The following is a 21241-nucleotide window of genomic DNA, read 5'->3' on the forward strand; positions in this document are numbered from 1 at the left end:
CTCGTGTACAAGGGGGGACAGATTCAACATAAATTCCGTTGAACAAAAACTAAAATGTGAATCCAATGTGAAGATATTGTACAGAGAGTCTCTTCTTCCCCAACATGTACTTACTATTTTGCTCAATTCTGTGGATGCATTTTATATTATTCTGTGGTTAGAAATAGTGTTTGTAAGAAAAAATAACGTGATGTGGATCCATATGACACATTCAGTTCATGTAGAAATTACTTCACTGGTCAACCTAACTGTGTTATTTCCATTGTAGATAATAAGATTTTTTTACCCATCAGATGCAGTTATGTAATCTTTTTTTTCCTTCGAGAAAAAATAGGACATTGAACTCATAATACATGTCAATTAAATTTTTAAGTGACTGAAGGTTTTTGGTGTTTACTTCTCCCCCTTATGTAGTAACAGTTTGTTAATTAAGGATTTCTTTTGGTGTGCAGTAAATTGAAGCTGTAGTTTAGGGTCTTACCCTGAAGAATGCTCCATGACAATTTATTCAACAGTTGACATTAGATTTGTTAATATCAGAGAATGAAACATTGATCAGTTTAAGAAGTAGCTTGTGGCATTATATAGAACACTGAACTTTTGCAGGTCAAAGAAGCATAATCCAGGAAATGTGGTCTGGTAAAGTGAGGTTCATAGATTAAAGGAACATTTTTTCCCTTTAATGTCCTGCTAAGGTAATAGTATCTGGCGCTTCCTTGTCAGGGATGTGTATATGGACCTATTTTTATTTGAATCGATTCTACCCTTTGAAATGGTTGCATAAGTTGCATTACCGTCTCGCCTTTAATGTTATGCAACTATTTATTTAATTTCTCTCTGATATGGGACGACCAAATCAGTTTCACCCTGATTGTACCTCGCAGGTTTAACTCTGTCCCGAGCAAGCTCAGCCAATCAGAACCTGAGAGAAACGTTGGTACAACAGGCGTCCAATCAGAGCAAAGGTAGGCGGGACATGTTGTAGAAGCTACGCACAGTGGCACACTGCAGCTATGGAAACACATTACGCCCGCGTGCACCTGTCAAGCAGCAGCAACGGTTAAAGTTACTGTTGCCTGTAAATCGTTTTATGTCTTTAAAAACACGACTCACATGATATAAGACACAAGTGTCAACGTTTATGCTTCCGTATCCCCCCCTACACGGGCGCTTACTGGCTGTTCTCCGCCTACACACTGCCCACTTGCTCAGGTGACAGTCTCAACAAACCGCCCCCTCCCCTCGGAGATGTAGCTGTCTGTGGATGACAGCAGTACTGGAGGACAGAAGCAAGTGTAGGCGCTGTTGTTTGGAAAAGTAGAGAAAATATAAAAAGGTGTATCTCTTGAAATTGTCACTCCCCACCGAGCCCTTGAAGGAGTGCTTTGACGTCGTAATAGTATTTCTGAAAGCCTTAAGGCTCAAAAGACAGACAGAGAGAAAGGGCAAGAAGGCGACATAAAGCGAAGTCCCGTTAACTCAATTCAGCACCGGCTTCTTCTCCCTGTAACCGTGTCGACATCACCTGGATGCAATGACCGACTCTGTGGTGGATAGCAAGACGGAGGTTAAACAAGCCACGAAATATGTCAAAGAGACCGAAAACGTGGCAGAAAAATATTCGGCGATGACTGTCAGCAAGAACAGCAGTGATGTGAACATGAATGTCGGGGAAATGCCCTCCGCAGCTTTCACCGCAGTCCCCACTCTGAAGACCGTCAAGAAGGTAAGAAACGTGATGCTCGCCATCAGTCAGTGGCACCGGGCAAACTGCAGACAGGCAGCTTTACAGCACGGCTCACTGCAGTGAAGTGCTGCACAGCAAGGCCGGGGAATGCACCGTGCCGAAGCCAGAATCCGCATTTTCCGGCTAAAGTTGTCATCAGGAGAAGGTTAAAGCATTGTTGTGGGTGATACTGCAGTGTCGCTTGTCACAGTTACTGTACATTACAGCCATCCCACTCAGGGGTCCAAGATGGGCTGCGAAGTGAAAGGACATTGGTCAAATCAGACTACAGAGTCCTAGAAGTGAGACCACAAAGGTAACCTTCACTTTGTTGTATAATCATAGTGTTGACTATTTAATAAAAAGGTAAAAAAACACAACCTATAGTACTGTTCAAGTCTGCATTTGTGGGGCCCACTGTTTATCCAGAATACCTGCATCATGCCAAAATCATGTAAGCAGGAAACAACCATAAGCCAAGTTGAGCTCTTAAACCTCTGATTTAAGGCCTCTGCAACGTAAAGAAATAGCAAACATACATGGGCTTAGACAGGGGTCTGCACGCTAAGTGTGAGCTATTTAAAGAGGTGAAGGCTTTTCAGTCAGCCATGAATTACAGAAGCTATCAGCAAGTTCCAGAGAATTTGATATGCTAAAATGAATCATGTCAGTCCACAGTGAACTCACTCCTGTGTTCAGTCAGTCTTGAATTTGAGCAGGAGTGTGTGGGCATCATTGTGAGGAGACCAGAACAGCTTGATGAAAAAACGCAGCACACGGTGCACCTGAGAGAGGAGGCCTTGAAATTCTTGGCTGTTACACAACAGCAGTGAACAATCATCATAATGAAAGAGTCCCTTGAGGTGGCTGTCAGAATCATTACCGATCTGCTTCAGTGCATTAAAGCGGGCTGTGGACAGTGGGTGCAGGAACACAGAGAAATGAAGAACTCTTTGGGGTTTCTCTGCTTTTGTTGACTCTTGTGGTTTTGGATTTCTTGCTCTGGCTTCAGGTATTGAGGTGTTGTTGTTACACATGTTGGATGAATATCACGGTGAACTTTCTTTGAGACTCTAGGGGGTACCTACTGCAAAGTTTGCTAGGTTGATGGTGCACAAATCTGTCACCAGTCTTTTCTGCTGTGACACTTTGTGTTTGATACATGCTGCTGTGTTTGAAGGGCCGGAGCCTGACTAAGAGGTGTGGGAAAGTGTTGCTACCTAACAGAAAAAAAACTATTTTGTGGTCAGTGCTTGAATGTAGTCATGTCACCAAATGTAAACACAAGGTTTCCTTGTTCCCTGAGAGGCTGTTCTAGTTGTGATACTATGGTTACCATTTGCAGTCATTTCCATACAGACCCTCAATATTCAGCTCTAGATTAGTGCTAGACAAGATATAAAATAGTTTTACAACTCACAAAATGCCAAGTGAGCGGCTTTATTTAAATGTCACATGTATTATTGGTGCACAGTTCAGACCTTTTTACATAAGTTCGTCAACAATGTTTGGATAAGATGACCAGGATAAGAAAAAAACATATATCTTCCCAGCAGCAGGGCTCACAGGCTTCACAATATTAGCTCAGACCTCCTGTCTGACAAGGCAATAACATGTACACTGTGAGCCGCCTCAGGGGGCTCGATTTAAAACATATTGGATAGTAGGAATGTGCGCTCTGCTTATGAAAACAGAGAGCGAGAGTCCTGTGTCAAACTGTGCCACCTGTTTGCTTGGGAAAAAAAAAAAACAAAGGAGAAAATGAAGTACCACACACCAGGAAAAAAGCCCTAACCAATTAGGATCACAAATATCAGCATTAAAGTACAGGAGCACATCTGTCGAGCTGAGTGCACTATCACATCAGGTAATGAACAAAATTCAAATACAGCAAAATGAGACTGAAATGAGTGTGTGTGAGAGAGTGAGTGAGGAAGAGAGTCGCTGTCACAGCACACGACTACCATGCCTCCTCTCTGCATCCATCCAGCAGTTACACAACACGTCGCCCCGGGAATGGGACTCACTCTGAGTTTGTTCATGCATCATCATTTCTGTCTTCTCTCTGTGGGCTGATTTTCATGGATCCTCAGAAGTGTCTCATTCATACTTGATTTACATTATCCCACCTTCTTGTTGTACCGACAGTGGATGGGTTTTCTGAAGGTCAGAGGCATGTTGTTCCTCTCTGGCAGGTCAAAAGGTTTTTAAAAAAAGGTGAAGAAACATTAAGTTCAGTAAATGAAAAATCTACTCACAGCTTTTTATCTTCAGGCTACAAAGTCATGGGTTCATATATCAAAAAAAGTTAAATTAAAGTCAGCAAACCTGTTTACTTGCTGCCTTTATAACGAAAAGAAATTACAATAATTATGATAATAATAATGAAATAATGATAATAACAACAAAAATAATGATGATAATAATACCAATAGTAATAATAAAAATACAGTAATAATAATAATATCAATAATAATAATAATAATTATGATAAAAATAATGTGAAAAAAATAAAAAAAGCAAATTTTGGATGCCAAGGTCATTTTGCTTTTCTGTTTTCTTTTATTTTGAAGAGATGTTAATTTAATTGGCCATTACGTTCATTCAATAGTTATATTAAAGTAAAAAAATATGCTTGATTCAGCATTGTGTTGGATGATATTGTTACGCAATATGACATGTTTGTATTTTAAGTAGCATCATGGATGTGATTATTTCTTCTGAAATTTAAAGTTGAAGACAATCAGAAGAAGTGCTGATATTTAGCATAACAGAACTTCTTGTGTGATAAAGCCTTTAGACAACAGGTCGTTGAAAAAAATGTTGAACAAATAAAGAGCTGGTATGTTGTTGTTTTTTAAATTATTCAAATTTTTATTTTGTCCTGCCACCAAAAAACTAGTCCACAACTTCATACATTTACTGTTGCTTTTTTTGTTACATTGTCATTTCCTGGGCTTAACTGCAGAATTGCAGTGGAATACACATTTGTTAATAGATCTGTATTTTTTTTTATCCATTTAAACTTTTTGCTGATTGTAACAACAGTATCCTGGAGCAACACTGACATGTAAAGTCCCTGTGCTGTACTACATATCAGCATCCACAGAATGCATCTTGTCTAGTCAAACTGCTTTGGATGAACCAACGGTAGAAAGTGCCTCTTGTAATAACATAAAGCAAACATCATTAAGCCATGGGCCAGGCTCAGCACAACTGACATAGGACATGTTGGAGTAAACGCAAAAGCAGGTCTCAACAGACAGTGTGTATGGGACTTTTTGTGAGTTTGGTGACCCCAAGTGGTCAGGCTAGATCTGAGACTCAGCCTTAAAACATTAGAGAGGCTTTACCTTGTTTTGCTTGTTTACAAGGACTGTATAAGTAAAAACATAAAAAAAAAATTTTAATGACAAAAAAAAAAAACAGAAAAAAACCTATCAGAGCAAGCTCTGAATGGAGCACAGAGTGAGTTTGACTTCATACTTCATGCTGCATTCTGATACTGGTAAGAAAAGTATTTATGAGATTATTAGCTAATAAAAAGTACATTTGCTAAAAGTTACATCCTAGTTTTCAGAAGCAGAGAGTCTCTCACAGTCCATACTAGTAGAGCGCTGTATGTTTTTGCTGTAGTTGGAGCAATATTGACGTTAAGGGAAAAGTCACCATAAACTGAGAAATTTAACACATCTACACTGAGTTTCACTTCTAGCATTGACCCTTTAAGAGGATCTTCCAAGAATAACTACTATGTGTTTCCAGCATTCTTGCTTCTAAATTTTACCTTTTGTACTTCATATTTTTAAAGATGAGATGATAATGTAGGTGGTCAGATTGAATGCTTTTGTGCATGTTTTTGAAATGCAGCTTAAGATTACTGTGATACTTTATTAAGCCTGTGCAAATGATAAAAAGAGGAAGATATAGTTTCTGCTAAAGGTCACAAAGTTCTGGAGGAAGGATTAGAAGTCTTTATGTTTTTTTACACAACACTGTATAATCCGACATGCATGTGTTGATCTAAACAGGCGCCTCTGCAGCCAGGATGTAACATCTCAGATCTTCACCTTCTGACTCTGGCTGTTTGAATTGTGCGCTGCATCACAGTTTTTTCCAAGTTTTGTACTAAATTAAGAGTTAGAAGAGTACTTCTGGCCATCTGTCGTTCACATGTTGATCCTTGGCTAACTTAAATACTCAGATCTAGGTGGATTAGTCCGTGTGTCTTCGCTGTTAGATGGCGCTGTAGAGCATTAGTGGTGCCTGGCTAAGTAGTTAATGTCACCTTATGCCAGGTCCTCATTGAACCCTTGACAGTCGCCAGTTGACAGCTACACCACAGCTTAAGTCTGTGACCTGGCCTGCTATCTGAGAGAGAAAAGATATTTTTAGCGTCAGGATGGGACTGAATGGGCTGCTTATTGATGCAGCAGAAGGCTTACGGAAGCAGACTTTAATTTGTCCTATCAGTCCCTTTTTTATTTAGATGTCGACATTTGGAGTGCATCATCAAAGTAAAATCTTTTTTTTTAGTGTGTGTATCTGATAAACTCCAGGTAGCTTTGTTCATGCTTATACAGTGGGTTTGCAGTTTTCACATGTTTTAGCTTTAGCAGCATTTAAGCATGAAATACGGTCTCTTGACTTTAGCAGCTGGTTGTCAAGGGCAGAATCAGACAGAGAGAGAGAGCACAAGGTTCAGTTGGACTAAACCCCCCTTTCTGTTTAGGCCTCTCTCTCTCTGTCTGTGTCTCTCTCTCTCTCAGGTTGGCCATTAGAAATCAGGATAATAGGTGGGAACCTCCCCCCAGCTCGGCCTGGGAGTGTTCTGGGATAATAGCATCAGGGACACCTAGTACCATCTCACAGAGGACACACAGGCAGAGAGGTAGGCTGGAGACCTGGAGAGGCAGTGAGAGCGGGCAGAGACCGGCAGACATGGCACACAAACATGGGCACAGCAGAGAAAGGGTGAGTGGCTGCTAATGCATCACTGGGAACTTATCCAGGAGGCACACTTATATCCCACACACAGATGTGATGAAGTCACTTTTGGCAAGTGCTCTATCTTCTTTCTGCAGTTTTGTTGAAGTGTTTTACTTTGAGCTGAAATGGTAGAAGAATGATTTTTCTCCAGTGTAAGTAGAGGTGACCCGTGCTCCTCTGTGTTTGGTTTACTGCTTTACACTAAATAGTGTTTAAATACCCTGTAGGGAATAATTTTCTAGTAATTAAAGTGACTAAAACCAAAGCTTAATGTTTGAAATGACACACAAAGTCATAGCAGACCATCAGAGAGAAGAGTATATCAGAAAAGTTATTTTAAACAATCCTCACTCCTGTCAGGAGGTTGGTGACAGACAAGGCAGTCAACACCACACCACCACAACATTTTATTTTTCAGTCAGTGCCAAAGATTCACAGTGAGTCATATGGTAGACATTTAGAGTGAAGAATAATGGTGATTTATTTGTCACACAGAACAAGATCAGTGAAAAGATAAATGTACAGTACTCCAAACCCAGAGTTCCTCTCATTAGCTTTAAAGCAACAATAAGTTCACAGTTCTGTCCTGCAAACACTGTTACAGATGGACTCTGTTTTCCATGTCAATGAAGAGCGGTGAAAGAGACTGCGCAGGACCTCTGCTGAATCCTCCAAGGTCTGAACTGATGCAAAGTAAACATAAAAGAAGTATTTTTCAAGTGTATGAGACAGAGAGAACTCTGGATTGTGAAAACAGAGACACGCAGAGAGCCCGGAGTTCACACTGCCTCACAAGCTTCTTGAGTTTCTTGATACTGACACAGTTTCACCGTGCCAGTAGAAAAAAAAGAAAGTGGGGTATAAATTCTGGTAAGTAGGGTTTCCACCGAGTTAGCTACTCTGACATTAACTGAAGGAAGTCAAAGACAGTTTGGTGCGAGTATGTACCATTCTAGTTGGAGATTCAGTGTCGGCGTATTTAAAGTTCATTTATATAAGAACCAAAAATCACTGACATTACAGACCACTCATAAGACTACTCGTTGTTGGATGTCCAAACGTGCAGTGCATATTCACACTCAAATGTTACCTGACTCACTGTTGTTGGTCACGCTTTCATGTGTTCCCGGATTTATCATCTGTGTGTTGTGTCAACTCTGCTGGCTGGCAGTCAGTTGTTGGTCCAAACATTTTCTATGGACATCTAAAATAAGAGAACAAGGAAATTCAGCCGCAGTGTGACAGTCGACAAAGACATTTGAATCGGATCATCAACGGGGCGAAGCGGACGTTGAAGGATGAGAACAGCACAGTGGATTCATTTCAAGCTTCAGATACTTCCATATTAACACTTCCGGTCTTAAAGTCACATTAAAGCTCCTGTGAGGAGCTTTAAACCGGTCGTGAAACAGACTGAAATTTAAAGTGGTGTTTCTAGTTGAGCTGTAAAAGCAAAGAAGATCCTCAGAAACAAAACTTCTTATCTCTATTTAGTAAGTTCTGATTCCTTTGCACGCTGCTGCAGTAGGCGTCAGAAAAGATGAACAATAAAATGTGAGAATCCAAAAATTAAAAGTGAATAAAAAGATTTACTGTTAGAGGAAAGTTGAACAAAACTGACTTCAAAATACTACTGTCACATTTCTAGGTCACAATCAGAAAAGAACAAAAACACAGGGTGCCAACACAAACTCCAGGAGCTTTAAATTCAACTTTGTTGTATGAGTAAAATGAATCGTTACTAAAACAATTGGTTATTAGTCCTATGCCTGACCCCCTTAAGTAGAAGTACAGGGTCATCAAAAAGCATTAGCATAATAAACTTTTTCCAACTTACACTTTCTCTAAATGATAATGAAAGAAACTTAACTATAAAGCAAGACCACTTGCTTGAGTAAATGTGCTTGTAGAAAGCCCTTATACTTAATGTGCTATTAAATGTTTTGACATTACACACTGATAAACAGTAATATTATGACTGCTGACAGATACAGAGAATAAAATAGACTACTTTGTTACATTTCATTGGCAAGTGTAAAAGAAGATGGACAATTTGTCACTAGAAGTAGTGTTTTGGATGCTGGTACTCCAGGTCTGCTGTGGTCATTAGCTACAAAATGTGATCAAAAGAAGGACAACTGGTGAATCTGCAACTGAGTCACTGATGGTTTCTTGATGAGCATGAGGAGTGAAGGCTGACCTGTGTGGTCTGATCCAATACAAGAGCTTCTGGAGCCTAAATTGCTGAAAAAGTGAGTGTGTGGAAGGTGTCAGAACAGAGCAGCTCAGCCTGTTGTGAATGTAGCTGCAGACTGGTCAGAGTGTCCATGATGACCCCTGTCAATCACTGGAAGAGCCTGATGGAGCGATGAAAGAAGGTGGCCCAGAAGAAAACAACAACTACAACTTCAAGGTGTTGATTTAGCAGACGAGTTGTCCAGATTTCATACTGGACGACCAAGTTTGATCAACGGAGGCCCCATCTCACAACTCCCAAGAATTTGCTGCAAACATCTCGGTGCCAGATATCACAGCACACCTTGAGAGGACGAGTGTTTGGATCCAAGCCAACACACTTACCACTAAGCTATAAAGACACCTGTTGAATTTATAGGCACACGAAGAAAGATGGTGCATCACAGGTCCTATTCAGGTCAAAGTGGTTTTCTGTGCTACAGAATCTTAATACTTTGTGCTCTTATTTGATCTGTAAAAGGGCATCAGACAGTAGAAGGACACTGCTGAATGGTATGTAGAGTTTAATGCTGAGACTAAATGGGCACTTAAGCACAAGAGGTTTGAGATATGAAAAATCCACGTGTAGACTCTTTTAATGAGTAGAATGCTGAGTAACTCTTCTACCTGTGACTCTGTCTGGCATTTTTTTAACAGTGCTGAATAGTTATAGAGCCAGATTTGAGAACAACAGAGACAGCCTGTGGAAGCTCACTTTTATAATTATTATATATATATATATATATATATATATATATATATATATATATATATATATATATATATATATATATATATATATATATATATATATATATATATATATATATATATATATATATATATATATATATATTTGCTGTTTTAGATAATAGTTAGAGCCTGTTAACCCTGTTTGACTGGGACTAGTGCAGTTTCTTGAAGGATCTCTTCATGGTCTGTTTATAGCATAGACTGAATAATACATCGACAGTTTCCGTGATGTCACCAATTTGTTTTTGATACAGAGATTTGAAGCCTCTTGTTGCTGGGGGCTGTATTGCAAAAGCTTGACTCAACCTAGCTTCATTTGTGTTAGGATAAGGTAAATGGGTGGGCCCCTTTGTAGACAACTACAGAGAGCTCTCTTGTCAGTCGAGTCAGCTATACCCTTACATGCTTGAAAAAGAGATATAGTTTTTAAAGTTTTGTTTCTGATTTTGGATAAACAAAGTTGAAAAACGATGTACTTAAAGAAAAATGACCTGAACTGCTTGGCGAACCGGACCGAAAACGTGTTTGTTTTTGCTGTGACAGTTGTCTTACCTGAATTGTTGCGTGTGTGGTTTCTGGTGCTTCTACAGCCAGCCTCAAGTGGATGCTTGTTGAACTGCAGTTTTTACACATCTACATAGGCTCCGTACTTTCAGACTGGAAGTTGCTGTCTGGTCCTGGGTGCACTTCTGAAGACCTTAGGGTGCAGTCTTTCTAGTTTTTCTATTGTTAAAATCTGTTTCCTACCTTCTGTTTTTATGGTCAGGCTGTCACTGGTGACACAGAGGTTTGGAATAAAACTCAGTGAATTTGTCGTATCATAATTGAAACAGCGGCATGAAAATACCCAAATAGACTCAAACATACTAGAGCCAACAGATAAGATTAATATGATTTTAAGCATTTGATCAACTTCTGTCTCTTGGTACAGAAACCCTGAAGCCTGCAGAGAAGAGACTTTAATCTCTAGTTAGAAGTGAGTCAAAGAAAATTCAAGCTATCTGTGCACTGGTCCACTTTATGTGTGTTCCAGGTCTTTGATCTTGGGGCCTTTGAAGAGCTGGATTCACACGATGAATCAGAGCAACAACTGAGGCCTGTGTATTTGAACACATCATAAAACAGAGCAGGACAGAGTGTCTAAAAATAGGCCGCCACTCGGTCCTTCCTGGTCCACCTGTGATGTATTGAAACAAGCTCAGGTGGTTTAATTCTTGAGGGGACAGATAGAAGCTGAAACAGCTAAATTTACCCAAATATCAACTAACAGAGAAATTATGCTAAGACGTTATCACTGTAGCTGATTGTGTTTCATTGTGCTTCCTTCCTCCCCAAAGAATTTATCAGACAATCAGAAAACTGAGTAAGTAACACACCTGTGTGTTGTTATGTTGAATTGTATGCTGATCGAGTGTGATTCTTTTCTCCACAGATCCAGTTCGCTAACACCGAGGACAAACAGGAGTTCAGCAAGTTCCCCACCAAGGCAGGCCGGCGCTCTCTCTCTCGCTCCATCTCACAGTCCTCCACAGACAGCTACAGCTCAGGTAGTCCTCTGAACACCTGGATGTATTGTTCTACTTTCATTTAAATCACACTGTGTTTTGATTCGCAGTCTAATAGACAGAAGGGAAATATTCATTAATAAATCCTTTAGAGATATCAGTCTATTTGCAGGACTTTGTTAGGTCCCATTTTTAATGAAGTATGCCCACACAACACATAACAAAGCAATTTTACACTAAAGCAGACAGACAGGGAGTTATCATATTCCCCCGTCATGAGCCTCAGAAAATTTAGAATTATTATTATTTTTTAATTTTGCAAGTGGCAACAATTTTTGTTTTCACTGTTTGAATTGTCCAAGGGAAATTTCCTCTCTGATATCACCGCTTGACAACATATAAAACCAGTAACAGCTGTACAAGGCAGGCCATAGTAAACAATTAATAAAACGAAGATTTAAAGGCAATCACTCTAAGCCTTGTTGTTTGTATTTTTACAAATCAGGGCTGTCAGTTTTATCATGTAAATGTAATGGGAATCTGGTCCATGTTCTTTATTTGCATGATGTTTTGTCCCCTTTGGTACCCTGTAGTTTGACTGCTCTCGTGTTTTCATGTCTCCTGTTGCTGCAGTTATGGATAACAATGATAAAAATTTATTTAAAACAAAATTCCCAGAAAGATCAGTCAACAAGTTAAGAGTAACACATGCTGTGTGCCTAAAAGAATTAAGGTATCATCAAAGTACTGTAAGCATATATGTGCAGCTAATCAGTCTGACGTTAGCTGGCAACCACATCACAAGTGCCAGCAGGACGCTGTTTTGGAGCATGTAATTCGTCACAGGCCTGTGGATGGATTTAAAGTGAAGAGTAACAGTGCTTGCTAAACGGGAGACATATGACAGAGAGAGCAGTGGAGTGGCAGTGCAGCATTTATTCAAAATAAATGTAATAGTCAAGATTGTGTAGTTGACAGTGACTATTTAAATTCAGGGCTTAATTGCTGTTTTAAAGATGGAGTTTTGGACATCCCTAAAAAAGTATCTTTAAATAATATCCCTTCAAAGCTCACAGTGCTGGATGTAATTGCACTCTTGTTTGCAACAACTGCACACAGTGTGCACACACAAACACAAAAACACACACATGCTGTGCCTAGCACTCGGTGGATTTGAAGCTAATATTTCATAATTGGCTTTTTTGTGTGCTTTCCCACAATAGTGACCTTTTCTGTTCTCCATTTCTCAGCTGCATCGTACACCGACAGCTCCGACGATGAAACCTCCCCCAGGGACAAAGCGCAGGTCAACACGCACGGCAGCACTGACTTCTGTGTCAAGAACATCAAACAGGCTGAATTTGGTCGCCGTGAAATTGAAATAGCAGAACAAGGTAACGTTTTTACAGATTTTCTGTTTTCTCATTTCCAAATATAAGAGAGTATCTCGCATCCTGATGGATCTGTGTGGGTTTTAAACAGAGCACTCCATATTTTTAGCAGTGAAATTTAGAGCAAAGGAGCAAAAGTTCAGCCAGGATTTGCAACGTGCACAGTGGAGCTTGTGCATTTAATATCAGCCTCAAAAGATTGCATTGCAGTTTGTCTTTCTGTGATTTTTGTGATACAGACAAGAGGCTACAGAGACATGTCATCGATACTGTTTGTACAAAGAGAGCTTTGTGCTACCTGTTGTGACTGTTCCTACAAACATATCAAATTGCATATTTTCTGCTGCACAGACTCTATTTTATAAAGGTTGTCTTCTCATGATGTCTCAAAGCTCATGACCTCAGGTTCGGGCTGGGTCAATATTATTCTGGGAACCTCATCGGGGTCTTTTGTCTCACTTCTCCTATTTGTTACCGTCTCCTTCCGTGATACCTCGTCCTCCCTCTCTGATTTTTTTTTGTATGCTATAAGGCTCCTCTCCTCTCTCTGCCTCTCTGTCTGTTTCTCTCCCTCCTGTCTCCCTGGCTGTTTACATTGCTCATGTGAATGATAAGTAGGAGTGAGTGGCTGACGAGTGTTCTTCAGGCTTGGAGCCTGGGCGGCACCAGCTGTTGCTGACACGGTGCTTAATCAGTCTCCTTTTTCATGACTTCCAGAAAGGTCTCATTTTGTATTCGAAGTGATCCACCATTCTTATCTCCATAAAAAAGAAATGCTGACCTTTACATTTGCTGAATTTTTTCTCCCCACCCCTCCACAGATATGTCTGCTCTGATTTCCCTGAGGAAGAGGGCCCAGGGGGAGAAGCCGCTGGCTGGTGCAAAGATAGTGGGCTGTACCCACATCACCGCTCAGACCGCAGTATGTCCTCCCATCTTGTTCATTGTGTTTGATTATGTCTTTCTCTGATTTGTCTCTGGTACATGCACACGTATCTATATATTGCATTTCCTACTATCAGGTCCTGATTGAGACTCTGGTTGCCCTTGGGGCCCAGTGTCGCTGGACTGCCTGTAACATCTACTCCACTCAGAATGAGGTGGCGGCTGCTCTTGCTGAAACAGGTCAGATCCTCTTCTTTGTAAGACAGCTATTGATAACCAGATTTAATCAGAAAGATGGATTATTGAAACAATTAAAAATCGGCACATGACAATTAAGCAACATAGTGTATTGGCAGACTGTATTAGTTTGTAACATTTGCTTGGTGATGTGTTCAAACTCTTAAGACTGGTGGAAAAAAAATGTTTGAATCTGTGTTCAGTAGGGATGGGTACCGAATTAGGTACTTTTATAGATACCGACCGAATTCTGTCAAAAGTACCGGGTATCGATTCATGTAAAACCAAAAGGTACCATGTTTAGGTACCTAAATGCATCCTTGTGACTGTGAGGGAGTGGAAGGGTAGCCAATTTTCCATGCTGGACATGAACACAGCATTTCAAGGTTATATATTGAAGAATAAATTTGTTAAATTGATTTTTTTTATATTTCATTATTAAACAAATTGATATTTTTTACCACATAAACACAAAAAAGTACAGAAACTTGGTACCATTGAGTACCGGTACCAATTGCCAGGTACCGGGCATCGGTACCGTATCGTTTCAAATGTGAAAGGTACCCATCCCTAGTGTTCAGCCATTCCAATTAAACAACAAAACCTTGGATTGGAAATTTTGTTGAGTAAGCACAGAAAAGGTACAGGTCTAAGAAACAGGCATAGTCCTATAGGGTACAATATGCATACATTTTCCCAATAAGGGGGACATATACTGAATCCTAACTACTTTATTGTATTTTCTATGAATTTTTTCAAATAGTTTTTAAAGTTTTATCACTGATTCTGGATTAACAAAGTTGAAAAACTATGAACTAAAAGAAAAAAAACCTTAATATTAGATTTTATAGTTACCTCATAGATCACGTCAAACTCTCTGTAAGCTAAAAGCCTGCTAATCATAGGTCTATATACAAACTGCACTTAAGGGTTTCACAGCATTAAAAATGTTTGTTGCATTCATCACTCTCTCATTTGAAACATGTTTGATGAATATTTCTGAGAAGAGTAAGCATAAGACTGCATGTGCTTTCACTTTCTGACACCCTACTATCCAACCTGTTGCCCGCTGGGCTTGCAGCTGCCTGGTCCTTCTCTCCTCCCCTGTCTGTCTTTGCCATGATGTGTTTTGTTTCTTGCAGGGGTGCCTGTGTTTGCCTGGAAGGGTGAATCAGAGGATGACTTCTGGTGGTGCATCGATCGCTGTGTCAACACAGAGGGCTGGCAGGCCAACATGGTATAAACCTGACAACCTGGCTATTGATCTAACACCAACCTTCACCTGTCCTCTATCTCCTCTACCTAAGTGCTTTCCTGTGCTGTCGTGCACAGTGTGCAGAGTGTGAGTTATCTTAAACTGTCATTTTTGTGTCTTAGATCTTGGATGATGGTGGAGATTTAACCCACTGGGTGTACAAGAAGTATCCCAGTGTCTTCAAGAAGGTGCGGGGCATCGTGGAGGAGAGTGTGACTGGAGTGCACAGGTGAGTTGGGTTTGGGACCGGTGGGGACCCAAGACCTCTATCTATCTTGACTATGAGAAGAAAAGTATGAACTGGATAAAGAAATAGGTCTAAGTATCAATGAAACAAACAGGTTTAATTGTGAGTTGCAGAGTGAGTTACAGTCTTTAATGCAGGGTTTGTTTTTTTTGTAAAGTACAAGTATTTATCAAATTCTAGGATTAATTATATGGTAATTTTGTGCTGGGAGATAGTAATATTTCCTCTGGTTTTAAAACGATTGTGTAGATAACCAGAAATTCAAAACCTGATAGCCGGGACACAATGAAAATTACTGTGTTAAAGGTAAAACATAAATCTTACTCTGCAAAAAACTGAAATCTTATCAAGTGTTTTTGTCTCATTTTCAGTAGAAAATGTCTTTTTAGACTTAAGTTGAGCCACATTCACCTGACTAGTCCAGAAAAATATCTTGTTTCACGTTATTTAAAGACAAAAATGAGGTCTGTATTGCTTGGAAAAAGTTAAAAAATCTACCAGTGAGACAAGAGAAAAGTTACTTGTATTAAGACATTAATCCAGTTTTAACAAATTTATTTACAATTTTTTCTTTTTCCATTGGCAGATTTTTTTTCCTTGTTTTATGCAATTCAGACCTAATTTTTGTCTTCAAACAACTTGAAACAAGATATTTTCTGGACTGATAAGTTGAATGTGGCGCATATCAAGTATAACAAGACAATTTTTACTTAAAACAAGTCAAAAATACTTTAGAAGATTTCATTTTTTTACAGTGTACAAACTACATTTATTCGATGCTGTGTGTAAAAAATCATCGTATGATGAATTATACATAATTTTTTCATCCCTGAAAACATGATTTTCAGTCAAGCCTCCTGATGAATGATGCTGTCAGCCCAAACAGTATCATAGGCTGTTATATAAGCAACACGAGTATCAATACACAGCGACAGGGTGGCATTGAAAGGTCAGCAGCCTCAATCTGACTGTGGTGTGTATGATAAACACTGCAGAGCCGTACCACCGGTCACTGCAGCTGTGCATGTATGACTCTCAGTGGAATCAATTAGTCAGACACTCTGGAAAGGGAGAAGGTCACACAGGATCTCTGTTTGTTGATATGTGTGCTTGCGTTTGAACCTCTGCCTGAACATGTTTCCCCCTGTGCCTTCTCAGATTGTATCAGTTGTCTAAGGCTGGCAAGTTGTGCGTTCCCGCCATGAATGTGAACGACTCGGTCACCAAGCAAAAGTTTGACAACCTCTACTGCTGCCGTGAATCTATCCTGGACGGGTGAGGAGAAAAACCACACAAAAAGAAAGCTAATGCAAACACATTCTGCAGCTTTTTTCTAGGTTGTGCAGATGGATAAAGTGTGTACCATCTTTCTTCTCTCTGCCAGCTTGAAGAGGACTACAGATATAATGTTTGGTGGCAAACAGGTCGTGGTGTGTGGTTATGGCGAGGTGAATCATTCCTTCACTTAAAAAAAAGACGTCTGGGTTGTAAAGGTGCCACAGAACTGTGTGTTTAACTGTTTGTTCCTGTTTACAACAAACTGCGCTGTCCTGTGGTGTGTGTAGGTGGGGAAAGGCTGCTGCACTGCTCTAAAGGCCCTCGGAGCCATTGTGTGTATCACAGAGATTGACCCCATCTGTGCCCTGCAGGCATGGTGAGTCACTATCCATTAGCAGTCAGTGCTGCTCTGTTAATGTGTTCCTGGGGTTGTGCTTTTGTCTCTACTTCGTGCACCCTGTTATAGCTGAGATTCTGATAAGACAGTTTATTCTCACGACTTGTTTTGTACAATGTTTAACAGTTTAAATAAAGAAAATGTTTCTGTGTGTTTTCACGCAGCATGGATGGCTTCCGAGTGGTCAAGCTGAGTGAGGTGATCCGACAGATGGACGTGGTGATAACTTGCACTGGTAATGTCTCCCCCTGCAGAGACAAACATTACTTTTGCTTTGATAATCACAGTGTTTCCAGAAAAGGAGAACACGCCTCACTTAAATACCATGTTTAAAGTCACAATCACAACTTTCCATCTGAACCTTGGGAGGCTTTTAGCTAGACAGGTGACTGTAGACACACCTCAGATTTCCATGAAATTTGGAGATTGTTGTTATAGTTGGAACAAATGTTTGCATATTGATTTCTCTGTTGTTCTGCCTTGTTTTTCTTTGAGATCCCACTCTATGCTTTCCACTGGTGCTATTTTAAAAACATTTTTTTCTATTTTTGAACAGGAAACAAAAATGTTGTGACCAGAGAACAACTCGACCGGATGAAAAATGGCTGCATCGTCTGCAACATGGGACATTCCAATACTGAGATCGATGTGGTAATGCTTCTACTTACCTTATAGTTTCTTGTTTAATTCACCCAAATGAATGTGTTTTTGGCTCTGCTCCCAGTATCAGTCATGTGATCTTTGCATCAATATCCATGATGCAGATAGCAAAACAGTTAAATTCATGCCTGTTTAATGATGAAGCAGCTGCACCTCTCTATCTATGTTGTTATACTTTGAAATGCTGCTGCTTTTGACACAGTAACCATAAAATCCTCCTCTCCACTGTCTGAACTTGGCATCTCAGGATCTGCGCTGTCTTGGTTCAAGTCCTACCTCACAGACAGATCCTTCAGAGTGTCATTGTGAGGAGTAGTGTCTAAATCACATGGCTTATCAACGGGGGTACCCCAGGGTTCAGTGCTTGGTCCCCTACTCTTTTCCTTATACACCACCTCACTTGGTGCAGTGATCCGCTCTCATGGCTTCCCCTACTACTGCTATGCTGATGACACTCAGCTCTTCCTTTCTTTTCCTCCTAATGACACAACTGTCTCGGCTCAGATATCAGGGTGTTTGGCTGATATCCCCACATGGATGAAGGAACGCCACCTTCAGCAAAATCTGTCCAAAACTGAGCTCATTGTCCTTCCCACTTGTCCCTCGGTTTAATTACAGATCAATGTCCTGCTTGATTCCAACCAACTTGTGACCACAAACTCTGGTCTTAAACCAGCCCAAAACAGCACTCGTCATCCAGCTATTAATCTCGCTTCACTGACTTCCAGTAGCAGCTCGAATCAAATTCAAAGCTCTTCTTCTGGCTTACAAAACATTGACAAGAATGGCTCCTGCCTACCTGGGGTCCCTCATCCAGGTCTACACTCCCTCTCGCCCACTGCGCTCTGCTTCTGAAAGACGCCTGATGCTCCCAGTCCAGTGCGGCTCCAAATCACTAGCCAGACTCTTCTCCTCTGTTGTGCCCAAATAGTGGAATGAATTACCTAACTCTATACTATCCGCAGAGTCCCTTTCTGCTTTTAAGAGATGTCTGAAAACTCATCTGTTGTGCACTTGTGCATTTAGGCTGACCCTCCTCCTCTTTGTCCTCAGGGATAGAAAGAGTTAGTAGGACTCAGCTCTTGTGATTTTTCAGCACTACTACTGAATTTTGTTGAAGATTGAGGTAACTGTTGCAGTAATTAATTGTGGTTTGTTGATCTGTTGATTATTGCACCCCCAAACCAACAAACACACAAACACAAAAACAAACAAAAAAACTTGCCCTTGATGCAGCCGAATAACTTGTAGCACTGTTGTTGCACTAACTAGGTTTTCCTTCTGTCTTAATTCTTGCTTGTGTTGAACAAAAGCATCTGCTAAATGAAACTGTAAACTGAAATGTGAATTCATCTTTGTCTTTACTTTGTAAACATGCTTTTCTACATAGATACGTTACAATCCAATAACACCCTCTATCCTTTCATTACTGTCCTTAGACTGAATCTGTCTTCTCTGTCCTCAGGCGAGTCTTCGCAGCCCTGAGCTGACCTGGGAGAGGGTTCGCTCTCAGGTTGACCACATCATCTGGCCGGACGGGAAGAGAGTTGTAATGCTTGCAGAGGTGATGTACTCGAAACTATTAAACCCGTGCCATTGAATTCTGCAATTAAAGCTACACAAATAATTCACAAACTCCATTAAGCACCTAAAAGTGTTTAGTGAAACTTCCCTCTGGATCATAGAGGAGCTGCATACCTTATTCCTTAATGAGTCACAGTAAATCCTTCAAGTCCTGTTGTTTGAGCCTGTGTCGCATGACTTTCTTGCGTTTACTTAATACCTGTTCCCTGTTATTCCTCAGGGTCGCCTCTTAAACCTGAGCTGCTCCACAGTGCCTACGTTTGTGTTGTCCATCACTGCTACAACTCAGGTCACTGGTTTTTCTGTTTACTCCTCACAGACGCGGCCCTTTTATCCTAAAGTAGTGTGAACATTCATCATGTACCCTTTGTTGCTTGCAGGCCCTGGCCCTGATCGAGTTGTTCAACGCTCCAGAGGGTCGTTACAAACAGGACGTGTATCTCCTGCCCAAGAAGATGGGTAAGAATAAAGACATGGGTTATGCAGACGCTGTTATTCATTTAGAGCTTTTCCACTCAAACCATCTTACACATACACAGTTTTAAATGCTTGCTTTGGACATTTCCTTATGCTGGCCTTATTTGTTTTACTCGCTGTTGCCACCTAGTGACCTGACCTTCAAATTACACCATTCAGTGAACCTGAGAATTTGTCTTTCCCCTCAGATGAGTATGTGGCCAGTTTGCACCTACCCAACTTTGATGCTCATCTGACCGAGCTCTCTGATGAGCAGGCCAAGTACATGGGCCTCAACAAGAACGGCCCTTTTAAACCTAATTATTACAGGTAGGTTTGGCCTCTTTCACTTTAATTCTCTGAAATACATTTATTTTTACATTAAACCACATAAAAATGTTACAAACTCCTATGTTAACAGCATCACTGTTTTATATTCACAGGTATTAATGAGTGTGTCGGATGGCAGGATCTTCACCTCACAGTTGCCCTGGATAAACAGAGATATCTATTTTATTTTCTCAATTGCAAAATGAAGGAATTATTTTACTTAAGCTGAATGTAACTTATTAATAGCACTTCAGACATGATGTTACACATTAATAATAAGATTAGGAAACACAAGATGTAATATTAACTAACATTTTACATGTCTTGTCATGTGTTTATAGAAAAGCTTGCTTGCATGCTTTTATGTGTGTGCTAATTTATCCGCTTATGTTAGTAGATCACAAAGTTACTGATTTATTTGTTTACTCTATGTACGCACAGTGCCAAAGGATACTGTAAGAGCTGAAAAGAGACCATTTATGTTTAATTTAAGGTTTTCAGAGTACATTCCATTATTGAGGGTTTAGGTTGAGCCAAAATAAATCTCTATTTTCATGTAAATTATTTTAGAAATGTTTAAAAGCTGTGTTAATTTGTCGTACTGAGTGGTATTTACATACATGCCCTAAAAGGTAACATCCAGTTATGCTTTTGATTATATGGAGAGCAGTGATGACATTTATCCTGTGTCTGTGTTCAATTTATAACAACCTGCAAAAGGATAAGTGCGTTTTATGTTCCTGAATTTTTATGTTGGCAGTCAGCACTCATCTTAACATGACCTTAAAACACAACAGACGGCTTTAAAAAGTCTACTTCTGTTGTGTTAAGATGTTTCAAAGACAACAACCTGGATCCATTCCTTTAAAGGAAGACCTGTAAAGATTAAGAACAAGCTAATGATACATTTTTAAACTAAGACTCCCCTCTTCTAAGTTTCCATTTGCTCATCCAAAGCCCTCTAGACTAGAGACGTGTGTGAGGCTGAAGATCAAATTGTTCTTTCTTAATGTACTGACTGGAAATTACCTTTAAGACCATGGTATGAATGTGCCTTTTAATAACTTATCAGCACTGACCTTAATCATGTGGACATTCCCTTTTTTGTAAAACCACATTAATTCCTGGTATACTTAAAGTCTTCCTTTCACTGCTTCTGGTGTTAATGTGACTCTGATGTATGAGCTATATGTTAAGAAAATTTTAGACTTTATGTTTGCCATATAATTTTCGCTGTCTTAATTTGATCCAACAAGATCACCTTGTGTTATACTTTGTGTAATCTAAGTGCATTAGTGTATATGTATGTAAAA

At 40.0% G+C, this 21241-nt stretch overlaps 1 protein-coding gene across 3 annotated transcripts; it reads left to right on the forward strand.

Annotated features, from left to right (window-relative positions):
* Nucleotides 1–1232: 1232 nt before the first annotated feature.
* ahcyl1 (adenosylhomocysteinase-like 1) lies at nucleotides 1233–21164 on the forward strand. 3 transcript variants are annotated; one of them, XM_074681100.1, is made up of 17 exons: nucleotides 1234–1726; nucleotides 11136–11250; nucleotides 12459–12602; nucleotides 13421–13521; nucleotides 13622–13724; nucleotides 14864–14958; nucleotides 15099–15205; nucleotides 16382–16498; nucleotides 16608–16671; nucleotides 16789–16877; nucleotides 17063–17133; nucleotides 17455–17549; nucleotides 19024–19122; nucleotides 19363–19431; nucleotides 19523–19601; nucleotides 19808–19928; nucleotides 20042–21164. In XM_074681100.1, the coding sequence occupies exons 1-17, from the start codon at nucleotides 1535–1537 to the stop codon at nucleotides 20046–20048; spliced, it is 1668 nt and encodes a 555-aa protein (XP_074537201.1). In that variant the 5' UTR covers nucleotides 1234–1534; the 3' UTR covers nucleotides 20049–21164. The 3 variants fall into 3 exon arrangements, with proteins under 3 accessions (XP_074537202.1, XP_074537201.1, XP_074537203.1); XM_074681102.1 differs by lacking the exon at nucleotides 1234–1726 and adding an exon at nucleotides 6553–6700; XM_074681101.1 differs by lacking the exon at nucleotides 20042–21164 and having other exon boundaries at nucleotides 1233–1726; nucleotides 19808–19932.
* The last annotated feature ends 77 nt before the right edge of the window (nucleotides 21165–21241 follow it).

Source organism: Halichoeres trimaculatus, unplaced genomic scaffold (assembly GCF_033239565.1).
Source record: "Halichoeres trimaculatus isolate MK-OKI-2021-1 unplaced genomic scaffold, fHalTri1.1 fHalTri1_scaffold_11, whole genome shotgun sequence".
In the NCBI taxonomy this organism is placed as follows: domain Eukaryota; kingdom Metazoa; phylum Chordata; class Actinopteri; order Labriformes; family Labridae; genus Halichoeres; species Halichoeres trimaculatus.

What these genes read in the sequence shown, in the direction of transcription:
- ahcyl1 (XM_074681100.1), top strand. Translation starts at nt 1,535, where the DNA reads ATGACCGACTCTGTGGTGGATAGCAAGACGGAGGTTAAACAAGCCACG. An exon ending in GGCTGCTCTTGCTGAAACAG is followed by an intron (nt 13,725 to 14,863) that starts GTCAGATCCTCT and finishes TGTTTCTTGCAG; the next exon opens with GGGTGCCTGTGTTTGCCTGG. An exon ending in TCTCCTGCCCAAGAAGATGG is followed by an intron (nt 19,602 to 19,807) that starts GTAAGAATAAAG and finishes CTTTCCCCTCAG; the next exon opens with ATGAGTATGTGGCCAGTTTG.